At 34.4% G+C, this 18,311-nt stretch overlaps 2 protein-coding genes across 3 annotated transcripts; both read right to left on the bottom strand.

Moving 5' to 3' along the window:
* Positions 1 to 460: 460 nt before the first annotated feature.
* Positions 461 to 5,689, bottom strand: LOC108990055 (syntaxin-71-like). Of its 2 annotated transcripts, XM_018963901.2 has the most exons (9): positions 5,352 to 5,689; positions 4,955 to 5,080; positions 3,290 to 3,452; positions 3,103 to 3,188; positions 2,897 to 2,965; positions 2,759 to 2,803; positions 2,583 to 2,645; positions 2,415 to 2,491; positions 461 to 834 (listed from the first exon to the last, which is right to left on the bottom strand). In XM_018963901.2, exons 1-9 carry the CDS (start codon positions 5,505 to 5,507, stop codon positions 822 to 824), a joined length of 798 nt encoding a protein of 265 aa, XP_018819446.1. In that variant the 5' UTR covers positions 5,508 to 5,689; the 3' UTR covers positions 461 to 821. The 2 variants fall into 2 exon arrangements, with proteins under 2 accessions (XP_018819446.1, XP_035541326.1); XM_035685433.1 differs by having other exon boundaries at positions 2,759 to 2,965.
* A 2,882-nt stretch (positions 5,690 to 8,571) lies between these two features.
* LOC108990040 (protein transport protein Sec61 subunit beta) lies at positions 8,572 to 9,272 on the bottom strand. The gene has a single exon (XM_018963885.2). The coding sequence runs from the start codon at positions 9,132 to 9,134 to the stop codon at positions 8,814 to 8,816; it is 321 nt and encodes a 106-aa protein (XP_018819430.1). The 5' UTR covers positions 9,135 to 9,272; the 3' UTR covers positions 8,572 to 8,813.
* Between the last annotated feature and the right edge of the window lie 9,039 nt (positions 9,273 to 18,311).

The raw sequence follows: 18,311 nt of genomic DNA, 5'->3' as shown, positions 1-18,311 counted from the left end.
TACTTTGTATTTAATTCTGAGCTATATTCTGCATGGACTCTAGGTTAAGTATCTGTAGATTTGTGAGTTACCTACAATGCAGCAGGGATACTATTAATAATTTCATGGCTAGACATAAAATCTATCAAAAAACAAAAAACAATCTTATGGCTAGCATAAAAACTAAATATAAATCCAAGAAACCTGTTAGTCATGAAATAATCTTTATGTATAGAATTAGTTGTTTTATCATAAATTCAGTTACTAATCCTTTAATCACTCGGCCTACTGTACATAGAGAAGGAAGACTTTTTTTTTTTTTTGTATGTACAAGTAAACTTTGTGAAGGCAGATCCTTTTTCCAGACAATCAACATGTAAATTTCACTTTCAACATTAATATCACAATGATTAATGCATAGCATTATATATAGGGACCCCATTGGAATAGACATAGAGACCCTAGCTCATTGGTACCAAAATCAAGATAGAAGGAAAATTATGCTCAATACCGTTACTGGGACCTAACTAAAAGATATGTCTTCAGCAGATGCAGAAAAGGAACAATAACTTGAAAAATAGGCATTATCTATACACTTGAAACTCTGGCGAGCTAAAAATTAATAAATAGTCATCCTTAGTAAGCGGAATCTACATCAGTCTTTAAAGGCAGTACAAATTAAAGAAAGGAACAGCGGATGATCTTCAAAAGATTCACCAAAGGCTCTCTTATTTTTACTTTTTTTTCTTTTTTTCGTCACCCGAAAGCCCTCAAATAATGAAAGATGCAGTACCAGACAGCTTTATGATCTGATAAGCTGCAGAAGAAGCTTTGAAATGAGTTCAGCCCAAAATACTGAAACAAACAAAAATAAATTTGATTAAAATTTTATCAGGTTAGATAACACTGTCAATGAATACGGATCAGCAGATATATAATTAATAGTTTAACTGATTGTTCAGTTTGCCAAAGGTAATATGAGAAGCTTTAAATGATTTTAACATTCTAAAGCATAAAGATAAAATCCAAGGCAACAAAAAAGGCCGCATTCAACCTATGTCATGAGGTATGTGCTGAAAGTATATTCGATAAGTATTGTATCCCAAAAAGCACAGAATAGCTTATAGTTTAGAATGCAGCTATCCTAAATTCTAGTAATGATAGGGCTTAATTCTAGTATGTCCTGACTAAAAACTTCTAGCTACAGAAATTATGATATGATGTTAAATTCTCGTTCCTTAACTGTAGTGACAAATAGGGGCTTCCTTCATCAAGTTTTCCAACAACGGCACAGGATATAGAATTTACAAATTTACCAGACAAGCCAGATTACTGGTCAGTAGGTAATTTACAAAGAAATCAATGAATGAGGATAATCAAAGGCTAGTGTTTCAACTATTCCAATTAACATGCATATGCCCACAAATGGCAGGAAGAAAACAGTTACTTCATATGTGGAAAAGTCATAACAGATACCATGAGGGCACCAATTAAAATGTAATACAATGACAAAGGTTACTGATGCGGCCGGTGACCGGAAGTGAACGGACAGTTTGTTTTTAGAGTGTTATAACCTTAAATAATGAGAAAATGTTTTTTTATTCGTGCGCATGCTCACACAAACGCATGCATAGTGTATATAGGGCCAATTCTTACTCCATAAAATGTTGACCTCAAAAAAGGACCCAAGTAGGCTGTATTATTTAAATGTAAGAGAAAAAAATACATGGGAGACCAAAAACATTAGCTTTTGGATGGAAGAGGGTGGGAGATAGCAAGAGAGAGAGAGAGAGAGAGAGAGAGAGCAGGGATGCCAAGAACAGTTCAGGGCCTTCTAAACGTTTGTAATCCTTCGCTGAATAAAACTACGAAATTGTTGTTTTCTGTTGGCCGTTTCAGAAGATAAAAAAGCCTTGTATGTCACTACATTTTTCAAATGCAACTGTTACTAAGTGAACTTTCTTCGCTGGCATTTAAATGTTAGTTCTTAACTTAGAAATCCTCATGTATGCTAGTTTTCTCGGCTATAAACCTACGTTTGATAGCTACATCATTGCAGTTTCAGAGCTAACCCAGCTGTCATTCATTGGCCACAACATCATCACCTAAAGCAGCCAACTACTACTTTATCCTTGTTTCCTTGTATTTGGATAAACAAACAAATGAAAGAACGACCCCCTACCCTGCACCCGCATGGATTTATCATGGTGCTGAGATGGCCTTGGTACAGTCTTCCCGTTATAATTAGCAAATATACATTCTATATAAATATGCATGTTTAACTTATCAGGATAGGATTTCCACCCAGGACATAGAAATTATCAAGAAGCCAATAGCATAATCATACACAATCATCTCACAGTAATCTATTAATCGGTGAGACAGGGGGGAGGAGGAGGGGGACAGAGAGAGAGAGAGAGAGAGATGGGAATTACTTGTATAAGTAGGAAGCGATACCAAGTATTATGAACAGCAGAACAATGTCAATTAAGAAGTTTCGACTGGACCTCAACTGGAACAAAACCAAGTGACGTTAACACAACCACGCCATCTCACCAGATAAAAGAGTGCATTTTATCATGGTGAATTTTCAGAAACATTACCTGGGTCAGAGATTTCTTGAGCCTAACATTAGTATTTCTTATTTCAGATGTCACCCTGTCAGCCTGTAAAACCACCAAAAGACCACTAAGTACTTTCACCTATGAAACATTTTTAACTTTGTTTGCATGATCTGATTGGAAAGACAAAGTTCAGACTGAAGCGATAAATTTCTCACCTTTGTGTCAATCTCGTCAATTAATGGAACTTGCCTGTCCAATTCCTGAACATATATAGGAAAAAAAACAGGACAAAAACTGATTAATCTCCGTTCTTCTAGCAGCATCATTAAACTCAACTTAAGCCCAGTAACAACCTCATTCATATCTTGAGCCAAATTTTTTAGCGTATCCAATCCTTCTGATATGATATCAAGACCTTGGTCCTGTACAATTTACATATATAATAACATGAGAGTTCAGAGATGTAAATGACAAAAAAGCAGAAGCTGGATCAAATCATCAACTGTGGCCTTCCATCTACAGGATAGACATCAAGAAATCAGTAAGAAATCTTACATGCCTGTTTCATTTTCCGCATTTCATATTCTTGTCTAAATTGATTTGAATCTTCAGTTTGATGAAAAAAATCATTGTCAAAGTTTCCATCTGTGGTTCGTAGTGAAACAAGCAAGCATTAACAATCAATTGAAATACTCATATTCAATAAAATTTGTGCCACCAGAAAGAATAACAGAAGCACTTGTCACCTGACGAGTCAAACGTGATATTCTTATGGGATGATGAAGCTGTCCATCCTCCTGTGCGCTTTGCTGCAGTTGTGATTCCATCAGAAATTGCTTGAATCCTCTCAGGCAGTGCAAGAACCAGATCATCACGTGCAGCTAGATCTTCTTTTGAAAGCCCTTTAACCTGTTTTATCAGATATCATTGTTAATACAAATTTAACGAGTTTAAAACTTTATTCAGAAGGATGTCACAGTTGGTGAAGATTAAAATCAATGTCAAGAGAAAAGAACCATTACCGTCATTTGCAAATGGTCAATATTACAAAAAACTGAAGAACAGTCCAGTATGCAACCTAAAGGCGTCAGTGTATGCCCAAATATCATGCCCGTGGGGTTTACAAAGTATAATGGCCTTCAATCATACCACTCTTACTCTTACAAGGTTAATGCATGAAACCCATCAACAATGAGGCTTTAGGCACGTTGGTTAGGTTTCATAATGGTGTTGTAAAAGTAATCCCACATTAGCCAAAAGTGGAATGGCCAAGCAAAAGGGTTCTGGCACTATCAGTTTAATCAAGTTAGAATAAGAAAGGGGTACCCATAGTTATGCCTAGGTGTGTAGCAGGGACTTTCCTGGTTGTCTACTGTATGGAAAAGACTTTAAGATGCAAAAGAGAGATCATTACATATTTCATTGTATGAAAGCAGGACGCATTGCTATTGACAGTGCCTAAGCAGAAACAAAGAAGCTCCAAGACTTGTAAGGACTCCAGGGATGCAGTACTGGAAAAGTATCACAAACAAAATGGAAGAGCTCTCTTAAGCTCCAAAATAAAAGCTGCATCAAGCAGACAGGCTAATGAATCCAGTCATTAAGCAAATGCAGCTATTGATGCAACATGAAGTCCCCTAAATGATTTGAAGTTGAAAGGAGTCTTCCTATTTACCAAGATAACTGAATCTAAGGCTTCCTAAGCTCCACCCTCCCCCCTTTAATTTGGATATAGCAATGCATCTTCATAGTTGGGCCTTTGAGGTATGTCAACTGTCTAGGATACTCAAGTTATAGGGTAATATAAAGCAGGTACTTAGGAATGGCATCCAAAGACATTTAAATGACAAATGATTATTGGAACAAAGTTATTGTTTGTCTCCTTCCAGCCTTCAATATACTAAAACCGTCATATACTTCCTCGTCCTTCTTATTCTATTTTGGTGGAGTCCTAATAGTTTGTAGTTTAGTTGCATCTGGATTCTCTTAATAGTTTGTAGTTTAGTATCATGATCCTTCAGCGTTGATGGATAATTTTGTCTCTTATAGTATATTAGTACCGTGATTCCTCGGTATTGATGGGGTATATATACTTGATTCAGAGGTATCATTACATAGCTTTAGCAGTTAACAAGCCATAACCCATACAATCTTGTAGTTACAAACATAATTTTCGAGGTATTATCACATAGTTTTAGCAGTTAGCATCCACTTGGATCCAAAAAAATATGATAATTTGCACCAAAGAAAAATGAGTTTCAGATTTGTAACAGGAACCATAGTAACGTACTACGGAAACGATAAAACACATTGCCAGAACGAGACGTATAAACGGTACAAATCGTGACTCCAAAATTTCAAACTTGCACCTAGAACTTTTGGAGCAAAGATGAAAATCAATGTAGATTCACCTTCTTTAGAGCCAATTTCCGCAGCTTTGGAACTTCGTCCATCAATCGAGCCTTGGTACGACGAACCTCGGCGTTCAACGCAGCTGCAGACGCTCTGTTGTTCTCCGTTGAAGCCATCTCGGATTTCTATATGTTTAATTGAATTGCAAAATTTAAAATACAGTCTTAAATTCCAAAGAAAAGACAAAATAAAAAATGAAAATACTTCAAAAATGAACCCATATCTTCTTTCTTTTTTTCTTAAATTTATTCTTCTTCAAATACAATTCTTGGCTGCATTCAACTTTTTGGACATCACGTACAAAGAGGAGGCAAATGCTAAAAAAAAAAAAAAAAAAACATAAAGAAACAAAGATAATGAATTCAAAAATGAGAGTGGAGGGAGGAGAACTCGTACCTGAAGAGCCGTTTTAATTTCAGATTCGACGAAGGCGTAGAGGCGAGCGAAGGCATCGTCTCCGTAGGCGTTGAGCTCGCGCTGCTTTTCAATATCATACTTTTCGTACTTCTTGCATATCTCGTCGACGCGGAAGAGAATGTCAATCACGCTCATTTTTCCAGGGTTTCACTTTTTCTTCGGGGAAAATTGTTCAGCCAAACGTTGCTCTCCCAAGAGAAGTCGTTGATATTCCCGACTAGACATGGTTGTTCCTTTCTGTTTCTCGGGGTCTTCGGATGTCGCTGTGGCCTTACGAAAGATGGAGCGTAGAGAGCGGTTTGCAGAGGGAAGAGACAGCCAACAGCGTGGACAAAATCCATCTATTTTGGCGGGTTCACCTCCGTCCAAACACTCCAAGAAAACATTCCGCGATAAAAATGGTTTTGCCACAAAATAAATTTATAAAAATAATTATTTTATTATTTTATTTTTAAATAGATTTAAGGTTGCCTAGTGTAAATTTTTTTAAATTTAATTTTTTAATCTTTTTATTAATCCTGAAATATCTTTTTCTTATATTGTAAGTAATTTGTGTAAATAAAATATAAATGATGAATTCGTTTTATATTCATATTAGTTTTGATTAAAAAAAATTAAAATTAATCATTTTTACATATGAATTGTGTTATATGATAATTGTTTACACAAATAATATTATACAAAACATGCATGCTTTCGTACAAGAATTTAAACGTTCAATCATTCAAGAAATAGAAGTTTCTTTTTTTTTTTTTACATAATCTTTATTTACGAAGGTATTCTAAACGTGTAAAAAAAAAAAAAAAGTCATTTCCTCGACTATGTTATCGGAATCATAATATGAAATGATAGATACACAAATCATTTTACAGCTCTTTCTATTACCATATTTTAAAATAAAAATATTTATGTAAAATAATATTACTTTTATAAATTATTTTATAATAAAGACGCTCGTTCAAAATATAATTATATATGAATATAGTAAGAAATTTTACAAGAAAACTTTATACCAAGATCTCTATATAATTAATATATGAATTATTTTTTTTTTATAATTTAATAGTTAAATATTTTAAATATGTGTGTTTAAATAAAAAATAAAAATAATAAATTACTAATTTTGTGATGTAATGCCCTGGTCGCCCCGAGTTACCGGAATGGATAAACTCTGGGTGTAAGGTTCGGTTGTCATTTTCAATCGCCTTCATTTGAAGTCACTGCCACAGGCTCCCGAATAAGGCTGGAGTTCGTTTTCAAAAGATCGAGAAATACTCAGCATCTGTCTTCACCTGTAGCGCCTTCACTTCCACCACAATTTACTTGAGCTTGTTGCTTCCCAACCAAACAACTAAACATAATGATAAACAGCTGGTTTCAAAATTCTGAACAAGACATTTTCCCTAGAAAGGAAAGACACCCAACCCCTCTTCCAGCAGCTCCAAGTCCAGCAAGCCGCTACCTCGGGAGGTAGGAGTTTTGAGTTGTTCCAAACACATGGGGACACTCTTGATGAGTTAAATTAATTGATATTGTTTTAGATTAATTGAATAAAATATTATTTTTTAATATTATTATTGTTTTAAGATTTGAAAAAGTTAAATTGTTTATTAAATTTTAAGTAAAAATTTAAAAAAAAATTAATGATGAAATAGATGAATTTTAATGAACTTAATTTGGCCATTTTACCAGGTTTTGTATGTTTCGACATGGCGCACCCTGCAGCCATTAAGCCTCCGCATCTCACTTCTCCTCCTCGTATTATGTTCCACCCCTCCTACCATTTCCAACCGCCAGAACATGAACCACACGCTTCACCATGAATGCATGGGTTCATGCAACCGCCCTTCATCATAGCTTCAACCCTGTATGATTGTGTAGCTTCCATTTTATACCGGCCAATATATCCTCTACCATCTTTCAACCACCATGTTGTTCAAAATACAAAACTTTATTGAACAAAGAGACCGAGTCTTGATCTATATCTTTCTTAAAAACAAGCAAACCATCTATCTTGTGATATAAGTTAAAACCCATCGAACTTAGATAAGTTTACCCAAGTATAGTACTCGTCTACGCATTAGATTCTCAGTTTTCATGAACCTTTTCCTTACTAGTGGGTCACCAATTTCAACGAGAATCATTTTTATTGCTCAATGGCACCAATTTTAAAGAGAATCATCCCGTCTCGTCATTTCAATTTTCTCAAATTTTTATTAAAAACATAATAAACAATTCAACTTTTTTAAGTCTGAAAACAATATTAAAATTTAAAAAATAATATTTTAATAATATTTTATTCAACTTTCATCTCATCTAACTTACTATGCAAACAGCACCTAAATCATCAAGAAAAGAGAAAGGAAAACAAAAAACAATCGCATTCATTTTATTTGAGTCAAGTTGCCGAATGCAATCACCAGAGTTTTCAAATTAATCATGCATCAATGCAGTCCACCCAAACAACTTGAACGTTCTCATACACTAATTAATAAGCATCTAGTAAAAATTTTGACATTTTAATTTCCTTATCAGGACGCTTGTGTGACTCCCAACTTACCCATTTATCTGCAAAACAAGCATGAACTGTGAACAAGAGAAAACTGCACTTTGTTCTCTGCCCAAATCCCAGCAAAACTACACAATTACATATCTACACTGTCACCATCTCCATTGGAGACTGGATCGACAACAAGGAACTAAAATCTGAGAGAAAACATCAAACAAGACTAGGCATGCATTTGTTCTCTTTCTTCATAACAAAGAATGGAGAAGGTCTACTTTTCTATTTTCTTCTATTTTTGAAAGGTTGGAGCAGGTGGTCGGTTATCTTCTCCAAGCACAAAGAAGAATTTTTTCAGTGTCAAAATGATGTGGGGTGTACTTGTTCATAAAAATAAAAAATAAAGTTGCATTTCAGTAATCTTACAATCATGAAACTTGTTTATACATTTCAGGTGTCTTTAATTATCAAACTTGTTTCATAAATTATATTCGTCGTATTCTTATAATTCGATCAGCGTCAGTACTTCAAATTCTCTGAATCTAAAATAGGTCAAAAAATTTAAAGCAAAAACTAGCAAGCGAAATTATCTAGCTCAACCATGAGATTGCACACATTCTTCTACCCAAAAGCCAAGCCGCACATGTCAATGTTAAAAGGATTTGATCCGAGAAATTTTGAGCAAATAAAACCAGATGATAGAAAATCAAGCAAGGCCAAGATTCCCTCGCTTCCTTACTGATAAATCCAACGAATCCAAAATGAACGAAATGCAAATATTAGGCTGCAAGTCCGCGAAGATTTACAAAGCAGAACGAGACAAAATCAAATAGAAAACTCAGTTCTCAGTTACCGAGTCAAGAGCCGAATATCGCTATGGCTCTAGAAGAACGATCGAAGCTCCAAAATGAAAATATGCGAATCCGTAAGAGAGAGAACTAAGCTCCATCGCCGGATCGGCGATAAAGCTTGCCGAAAACGTGGAGGGCGGTGACGAAGCCGATGAAGCAGAGGCTCATGACGAGAACGACGGTCGGTGAGATCTTCAAGCCGGGGGCTTCATCGGTGTAGAACCTAAGCATGTTGCCACCGGGGCCAGAACCGCCGCTGATCCCCCCAGAGCTGGCGGTAGAGGAAGCTGCGCCGAGACGACGACGGCGCATGCCAGCCGTCGCAGCAGCCGAACCGCGCGGAGCCATGAGTCCAGGCCTGGAGGTCGAGGAAGACGACGATTGGGACTGAGATGAGCCTCTCACCATTGTTGCGCAGCGAGCTGAACGAGAAGAGATTCAAGAGAATGTGTCTGTCTATGCGTGGGTTGCGCGTGAGGGAGCGAGAAAGGGCTTTGAGGAACAAACAATATTGTAGTCTGGAGAGAGGATAAGAAGGTTGGACTTGGAGGGTGGCACCTGGCAGGCGTTGTTATATTTTATTTTAATTAAAGATGTTGTAAAATTTAACATAAATAACAAGAGAATTGAAAATTTAGAATATATAAAATTAGTTTTTCAGAAATTTAATACTATTTCTCTTCATCTTTTGTTGCGTGTCTATCACAAATATTCTTCAAGATTTCCTTTTATAGGAACGGGAAAATACATAATATTAAACGGATATATAAATTTAAAAAATGACAATATATGAATAAAGGAGATATATGAATGGGTAAGAATTTTAATGATCATCCATAAAAAATATGGAATTTATTTTACTACATTCATATATTTATAACACTCTTCCTTGGATGACCATACATAAAGAACATATCTCGTTAAAACTTATTCAAGAAAAAATCCGATAGAAAAAAAATTAATGGTGAAGGAAAAATAGTACAATATTCTTGTGTATCTTGGAATGTTATAGAATTGCCTCGTTAAAATCTTACAAAAGAAAATCTAAAGGGAAAAAAACCTTAACGAAAGAAAAATAGTACAATCTGTTTGATTATTTTCTCCTCCTCAAAAGTAATCTTTAATCGTTTATTATAAAATATCCTTGAGTTGACACATTCCAATTTTGTGCATCAACTTCTTAAGTGTAGCAGTTAGTAATGTTTTAGTGAATAGATCCATCAAATTATCATAAGATTGTATTTGCTCGACATCAATATCACTGTTCATGCGTATAATGAAACTTTGATATAGTCTCCCCTGATTTGTGTGATGCATGCAGTATTATTTTCATATAATATTGTTAGGCTTTCTTTAATTGTGGATAAGTCACTTTTCTTGAATGTGTTGAATTACTAATCTTAACCAAATGCATTCTCGACTTGTTTCATGAATTGCAATAATCCCTAAGTGGTTGGAAAAAGTAACAACTAATGTTTGCTTGACAAATCTCCATGAAACAGTAGTACTACCACAAGTGAATAAGTATACTATTTGTAATCTTCCTTTATACAGATTGAAAAGGTATCATGAGTCTACATAACCAATTAATAGAGAATTGAATCTTTTTTATAAAACAATCTCATGTCAATTTTTCCACGAATGTAGTGTAGAATATGTTTGACCTTAGTCCAATGCCTTCTAGTTGGGGCAGAAATATATCTTGCTAAGAAGTTAACTAAAAATGTAATACATGATCGTGTACAATTCGCAAGATACATCAAAGCACTAATTGCACTTAGATATGGTACTTTAGGATCAATAATTTATTCTCTATCTTTTTTAGGGCGAAATGAGTCTTTTTTTACATCATTGGAGTACTTAGAGGATGAGCTTTGTCCATTAAAAATGATTCAAGACTTTTTCTGTATATGTTGATTGATGGGCAAGAACTCAATTTGAAAAATGTTCAATTTTCAAACGAATAAAAATTATGTTTTTCTAAAGTCTTTCATTTCAAACTCATTTCTTAAATAATTTGCGACTTTCATGAGCTCTTCTAGCGTTACAACAAAATTTAAATCATCTACATATATCGCAATAATAAAAAATCTAAAATCTGACTTTATGAAAATACATGGACAAATTGGATTATTTTCAAATCTTTCATTTATTAAATATTCACTAAGATGATTGTATCATATGTGTCCGAATTGCTTTAATCCATATGATGATCTTTTTAACTTGTTAGAAAAAATATTTCGAGATTTTGAATTACATGTTTCATATATTTTATATCCTTTAAGGATTCATATATATAATTATCTTGTGATGCATATAAATATGTTATAACAACATCCATTAAATGTATATCTAAATTTTCTGTAACTACCAAGATAATAAAAAATCTCAATATAATTTCTTCCACTACAGGGGAATATGCTTTTTTATAATCAATACTAAGTTTCTACAAGAAACCTTATGCAACAAGTAATTTTTTGTATCTCACTATTTCATTTTTTTCATTACATTTATGTACAAATACTCACTTATATTCAACAAACATCACACTTTTCAAATGTTTAGAATGCAAGTCCAAACACTTCACATTTTGCTAATAATATCAATTTTATAGGAATTGCTTCTTCCTATTTTAGCCAATCATTTCTACGTCAACATTCATCAATATTTTTTTATTCATTTTCATCATATCATCACTTCTAGTGATATCTACAATAATTTTAAATAAAAATATGTTGTCGACAATGAGTTTATTTCAATCAAACAATTCTCCTGTACTTATACAAAATATCAAGATATCTTTATTTTAGGTATATTTTCCTCTTCAGGACATTACTTTTTAGGAGATTCTACTATGGAAGAATTTTGTACAGAAACTTTTAATGGATCTATAATTCTTATTGCCTGTTTTGTGGGTATGACCTCTTCAAGCACACCAATTTATTTTATTTGTACTTATCTCTTTCATGGAGTCTTATTATAATGCCCCGATCTTGGATGGGTCGGAAAGTTACCTCTTAACACTTAAAATCATATCTCACTGTACAAATATAAACTCAAATTCCTCAATTACTCATAGACCTCATTGCTTTAAACCATTTACTCCAAAATAAATAATTAAGAATACGATGAAGTCTCAAAATAAATGCCAACTTCACAAAGTACTAAATCAATAGAGTAAAACAAAACTATTCAATAAAAATTCTCTAATAACAAGTACTATCTTTGTATTTAATATACTATGCTCACAAAGCCTTACCCATCCTTTCTATTCTTGAACCTCTATTGAAGTATCCAAAATATTTGAAAAATGTTGTGGAGATAAATGGTGAGTTACCAACAACTCAGTAAATAGAAGACATATACTAGTGTGCATACATGAGCATTTACAAAGTACAGTATGTAGAACAAAATATTTTTCAGAGTTATCATGCAGAACAAAACATGTTTTTAAACGTAACAGAACGATGATTTTAAGACATAAAACCCAGAGTACTTTGACATAACATAACCTACGCATCATCATCACATCAAAACAGAGCATCTCACATAGCAGAAACCATATTTTACCCATGTGGTAGGGTTGTGCTAACCTCGATGGTCAAACCGGGTAGAGATAGAGATGAAATATTTTCCTTATTACCCTCGAAGCCCCAGGTGTTCACAACAAAGACCACATAAAATCACTTTGTTTCCAAAGTGGGCGCACTCAGTGGAAGAGAAGTTGGTACCAACCCAAATAGAGCAGAGCATAACAAAACAGAGTAAAGACAGAGTCTTATAAAAAAATTTAGTCCACCATGCCAAAAGTTTTCAGATGCCACATCAGAACAAAACATAGTACCAAAACATAATCAGATCATTCTCACAAACTGAAAACAAAAGTCGAAGCATCTTTTTAAATCAATGCACAATTTTTCAGATTCTTAATATTACTCTTTTTCAGATTTCAGAGACAGCATGATAAAATTTAGCTCATGTCAACACAATGCATGTCAGAAAATATTTTTCCTTTTTCGTATAAATTTCATGAGTAATGCAAATAAGCGACCGATGTTAGTTTTTTCCAAGTTCTCATTTCATCACAAAATATGCAAAGTTTTTAGAAAGTCAACATCAGTCTCAGTAATAAGTATAAAGCTTAGCATAGGAACCCTGCTTACCTGGACTTTTAACTTTTCAGAAATTCTCCACAACAGTATTGAACGAAAATCAATCGTCACCTATAAAAATAATTACGTAATTTCCATAAATATATGAAATTAACACATTTTTCAATACTTGAACTTGAAATGCTAAGTAACCTATTTTCCTAAAAATCTAAATTTCCCGAAACCCTAAAATATCATCAAAACTTGAATGCATCGATGTTCACTCAATTTTTTTGACAAAGACAAACTCTAAATTCTTCAGACCTTAATACCAATTGCAATTTAAAAACCAACTATTTTTTGCCAAACAAACTTTGGACTAAAATAATGTTAGCCGAAACTCACATAAAATATCATACAAATTTTCTGTAATCATCTTGAAGCCCATCGTAAAATCATGTCCAATATAGAACCATCCTAATGACAAGGGTATTTTGGGAAAAACTCATAAACATGCATGGGCTTTTGGGAAAAGCATGGAAACTGAAGGAATCTAAGATTATGAAAATTACCGGACCAAAACCAAGCGACAGAGGGATGTCCAAGCTCGTCGAGAGAGGGGAGAATCACGATGGCTGGTGAGGTGGGGGGAGATCGAAGTGGTAGGCGCAGTGGCACGGAACTAAGAGAGATAAATTTGATGAGAGAGAGATAGAGCCCAAAAGGTGGGGAGGAGGAAATTTACGTACGCTCCATGCATGCAACGTGAGGGCTATGGAAGTGGTGTTGGTCGTCCAAAAGGTGGCGTAAGACGGTGGATTGGAGCGACTTTATCCTCAGATGGTGGTTGCGATGGGGGTTGGCGTGGTGCCGAGAGAAGTAGTTGCTATCCATTTCATGTTGTACGTCGATCTGTGGAGGAGAGGAGCACGACGATCGAGTGGTGGGGGCTACAGTCCGAGCGTCAAGTCTTGCTTTTCGGCATCTTTTGTTTGTCGATGAAGGTGCATGAGGGTGGTGGACAATCGTGTGGGAAGTACCGGGGCTAAGAGCATTTTACTTGCTCTGTTTTCTTGCTTAAAAATAGAGGCTTCGCTTTAGTTGGGTCACGGTGTCGCCGTGTGGGCTGGTGGTGCAGGGTAGAGCAGAGGTGGCTGACTCGAGTTGGGCTATCACGGGGCAGAGTTGGTTACGACGGCGGGGCTGGGGTCAACGTCAATGGAACCCAAGAGAGCGTCGTGCTGGGTGGTTGAGTGGTTCACGGTGGTTGAGTGTCTCTCTTTCGGTGGTTGCTCGAAGTTGGCAAGGACTGGGCAATGTTTGAGCATGGTGGTTCAGGTGGTGCAAGTTGAGTATCACGGCGGCTTATACTCGGTGATGCATGGTGGTACGCGGAAAGATTGCAGCATGCTTGGGAGCGTTGCTCTAATTTGGTCCGCTGGTTCACGGCAACCATGGCCATATCGTATTGCTGCCACTGGATCATGCATGATGTTCCTGGTGTGATGCAATTGATTTTCTCCAGGTTTGGTTTTCTAACTGGCAGCGAGGGGTGGCACTCGAAGAGATACACAGAGAAGAAAAGAGAGGAAGAGGGAGAACAGTTGTTGAGAGAAAATAAGATGTTGGTAACGGGGAAGGAAAACTATCGAGTAAACCGCCTGGTGGGGGAGAGAAGAGAGGGAGAAAAATTAAATAATAATAATAATAATACAATAAATAAATCAAATAAGAGTACACACATTACTCCTAAATGGAGCGGTTTTCGTTAGTAACATAGTCTTTTTCTATGGCTAGGTTAAGATTGGGCCTGGGTGTTACACTTATCCTTTACATCATTAGGTCTTTCACGCTTCAGGAATGTCTTAAATTCATTTACTACTAGATTTCTTGATTGTCCTAAAGGAACTTCAATCCTTGCAAGGATATTAGTAGCTAAAATATGATATTTCACTATTTTCTTATTGCCAATAAAGACATCCAGTGGTTGGTTTGCAATAGCTTATAAATAAATGATCTTTTGAACTTTCAGTTCACATTGATTTGTACGAGGATCAAGTTGAAATAGTGTCAAAGTGTGCAATGTTCTTTGCTTTTGTGCTTTTCTCAACTTTTCTCCCCCTAATGGTGGGAAGAACTTTTCATCAAAATGACAATCTTCAAAATGAATATTAAAAATATCTCCAATTAAAGATTTGATATATCTAATGATGAAGGAAGAATCAAAACCAGCATAAATTCCAAGTCTATGCTGAGGACCCATTTTAGTGCATTGGGGAGGTGCAATTGGAACATACACCACACAACCAAAAGTATGAAGATGAAAAATATTTGGTGGTTGGCTAAATGAAAGTTTCAATGGATAATATTTATTATAAGCAGCTAGTGTTATTAGAGTCAATGATGTTGCATGCAAAATTGCATGCCAAAGAAGAGAGGGGTAGTTCTGTTTTCAAATGTAATTGTCGAGCAATTAGTTGCAAATGTTTAATAAATGACTCAGCTAAAAAATTATGAGTATGTATATGGGCAACAAAATGTTCGACATTAATCCCAATTGACATAATAATCATCAAAAGTTGTAGATATAACTTCTCCCGCATTAACCAATCGAATAGATTGAATTGGATAATCAAGAAATTGAGATCGTAATCTAATAATTTGTGCAAGAAGTCTAGCAAATGCAATATTTCTAATAGAGAGTAAACAAACATGTGACTATCTAGTTGATGTATCTATTAAAACCATCATAAAATATCTAAATGGCCCACATGATAGATGTATAGATCCACATATATCTCCATGGATTCTTTGTAAAAATGATGGAGATTCAATAATTACCTTAGAAGGTGATGGTTTGACAATTAATTTTCCTTTAAAACATGCTACACATGGATAATCATTTGGTAAAAGAATCTTCTGGTTCTTTAAGGGATGTTCATATGAATTCTCAATTATTCGGCATGTCATGATTGACCCCGGATGACCAAGATGATCATGCCAAAGCATAAAGATCTTTGGATCAGAGCAATTCTGGTGCATTACAACATGTGATTCAATTGTTTTCAATGTTGTATAATATAAACTAGAAGAGAAAGCTGACAATTTTTTTAATATGAACTTCTGGCCCAAATTTATTATTGTAATGTAAATATATTTATCATTGTCTTTATTGGTGGTTTCAGGATGATAACCATTACAAAGAATATCTTTAAAACTGAGTAAATTTCTTCTAGAGTTTAAAGAACACAAAGCATCATCAATACAAAATTTTGTTTCTTTTGGTAACATGATATCGACTCTTCTGGAGCTTTCAATTAGATTCGATGACTCAGATATTGTATTGATGTTAGCTCTATATAATATTAAACATTGAAAATATTTCTTATCTTTAAGAATTGCGTGTGGTATACAACTGTTTGCTAGATATTTATCTTCACCAATCATCTTGGAATTGGTCAATACATCAATAAAATTCACGTCTCCTTATAAGCAAAAATAGGTATAGAACTTTATTAGTGCAAAATAAAATTTAACAAGATGTATTAAAAGATAACGATTCAAGCATAATGTAATTATAATAAAGAAATAAAATTAATTGTTATGATCATATGCATTACTTATCAAAATATCATTGTCTTTGTTTGGACCTATAAAGAAACTAGAAATATCGAGAGATGAGTTAGGACCATCATATTTGGATTATCAAAATAAGTTAGATAATCTTCTAGATCATTGTGGTTGATAAAATTCATTTCGACCTATTTTTTTTTCTTTGATAAATGCTTGATATAAGTCCACCAAATGTTTGCATGTATGATAGCTACATGACCGATGTCTTTTCATATCACACTTGTGACATTTATATTCATATTTCTTTAGATGCTTATTCTGCTAGCCTTTGTTTTCATCTTACTTTATCTAAGTATGGTTTCACTTCTAGTAGTATATGGCATTTCTCTTTAAAAAACTTTGAGTACGCTTTCCTTGATTTCAATAGTTTTTTTTTATACCATGTCTACATCCATGACCACGGTTTCCTTTATTACGATGAAATAAAATTTCATTAGCTTCAGCGAATGGAGTAGAACCAGTTGGACGAGACATGTAATTTTTCACTAACAACTTGGTGTTTTGTTTAGCCATTAGTAAACAAGATATTAGTTCAGAATACTTAGTCAACTTTCATACTTGATATTGCTGCTACAGGAGCACATTCGAGGCATAAATATTTTATATATTTTATTTTAAACATATCCTAGTGGTTTTTTTTTTCTCTCCACACAACTTCAATTGTGCAACTTCAGGTGCATCCAATCATAAAGAGCTTTTGAGAGGATTACGGTCTTCTCTTTCAAGTCCCAGAGCAAGTAGATACCTATCCATCCATCGTCATCAGTGAGAGGTTGCTGTTCATTAACATTAGAGAATCCCTAGTTTTTCTCACTACTATTAGTATGTTCTTCTCTCTCTCTCTCTCTCTCACTACTCTATCTTCGTTTTGAATGCGAATATCAATTTGTATAGTCTTTATGTTTCTGTGTTTAAAGCTTGATTATGAGTTCTGAGTTTTGTATACAAATGATGGGTGTATAGGGATTTTTGTGTTTCAAGGTTTAGTTGTGATTCTGTGCTGGGTTCTAACATCGGTATGCCTGTGGGTTTAGAGAAATGATACTTGCAGTCGTGAGTGTACAAGCGCCGTGCAGTCGCTTTGAAAAAAGTGAATAAATATGAGATCCACATGAAAATAAATTAATTTTTTAATAGTAAATCCCACTATTTTTCAAAACAACTGTACGAGATTTGCACATTATACAACTATATGTAGCATTACTCATGGGTTTATTATCCAGAAATGGGCTATTGAGCTGCGAGGATGAGTGGAAGATGCATTGTTGTTGGAAATATATTGTCAGATGAACAGATATTTGAATGAGTTTCGTGCCATGTTCCTTTTGTTTTCTAATAGCAAAGTAGCATTAATAGGCACACATGCGTCTGTGGTGGAAGCTAAAAAAGTGGAAAAGAAAAAAGAATTCAATACCAAGCATTATGCCCACATGATAGATATATGCATTACATAAATAAAGAGATCTTAATTAAATACAAGTAAGCGTTTAATCCAATTTTGAAAACACCCCTTATGGCCTCACATCTCAGTTACTGTGTGTTGGATATATTTCAATAATTCTTCAGTTTTGAAACGGACCTCTAGTCCGGTATCGAGTTTGGTTCCGTCCGGTATCGGTTTTATTTTTCTCAAAACCGGTCAAAATCGGTCTGTTTTCAATTTTCCTTTTTCTAACACCAGACCGGTTCATATATATATTTTAATTTTTTATATTGTATGAAATATTTTTTATATGATTTTTTATATAATAAATAATTTTGTATTATATGATAAATTACTAATTAATATAATATTAAATTTTAAAATCCTATATAAATAACTATATATTATCATTATAGTCTATTGTATTAATAGTTATAT

The sequence above is a fragment of the Juglans regia genome, chromosome 14, assembly GCF_001411555.2.
Source record: "Juglans regia cultivar Chandler chromosome 14, Walnut 2.0, whole genome shotgun sequence".
Taxonomy (NCBI): domain Eukaryota; kingdom Viridiplantae; phylum Streptophyta; class Magnoliopsida; order Fagales; family Juglandaceae; genus Juglans; species Juglans regia.
Note: the sequence above shows the minus strand (reverse complement) of the source record. Positions and strands in the feature narration are given on the sequence as shown.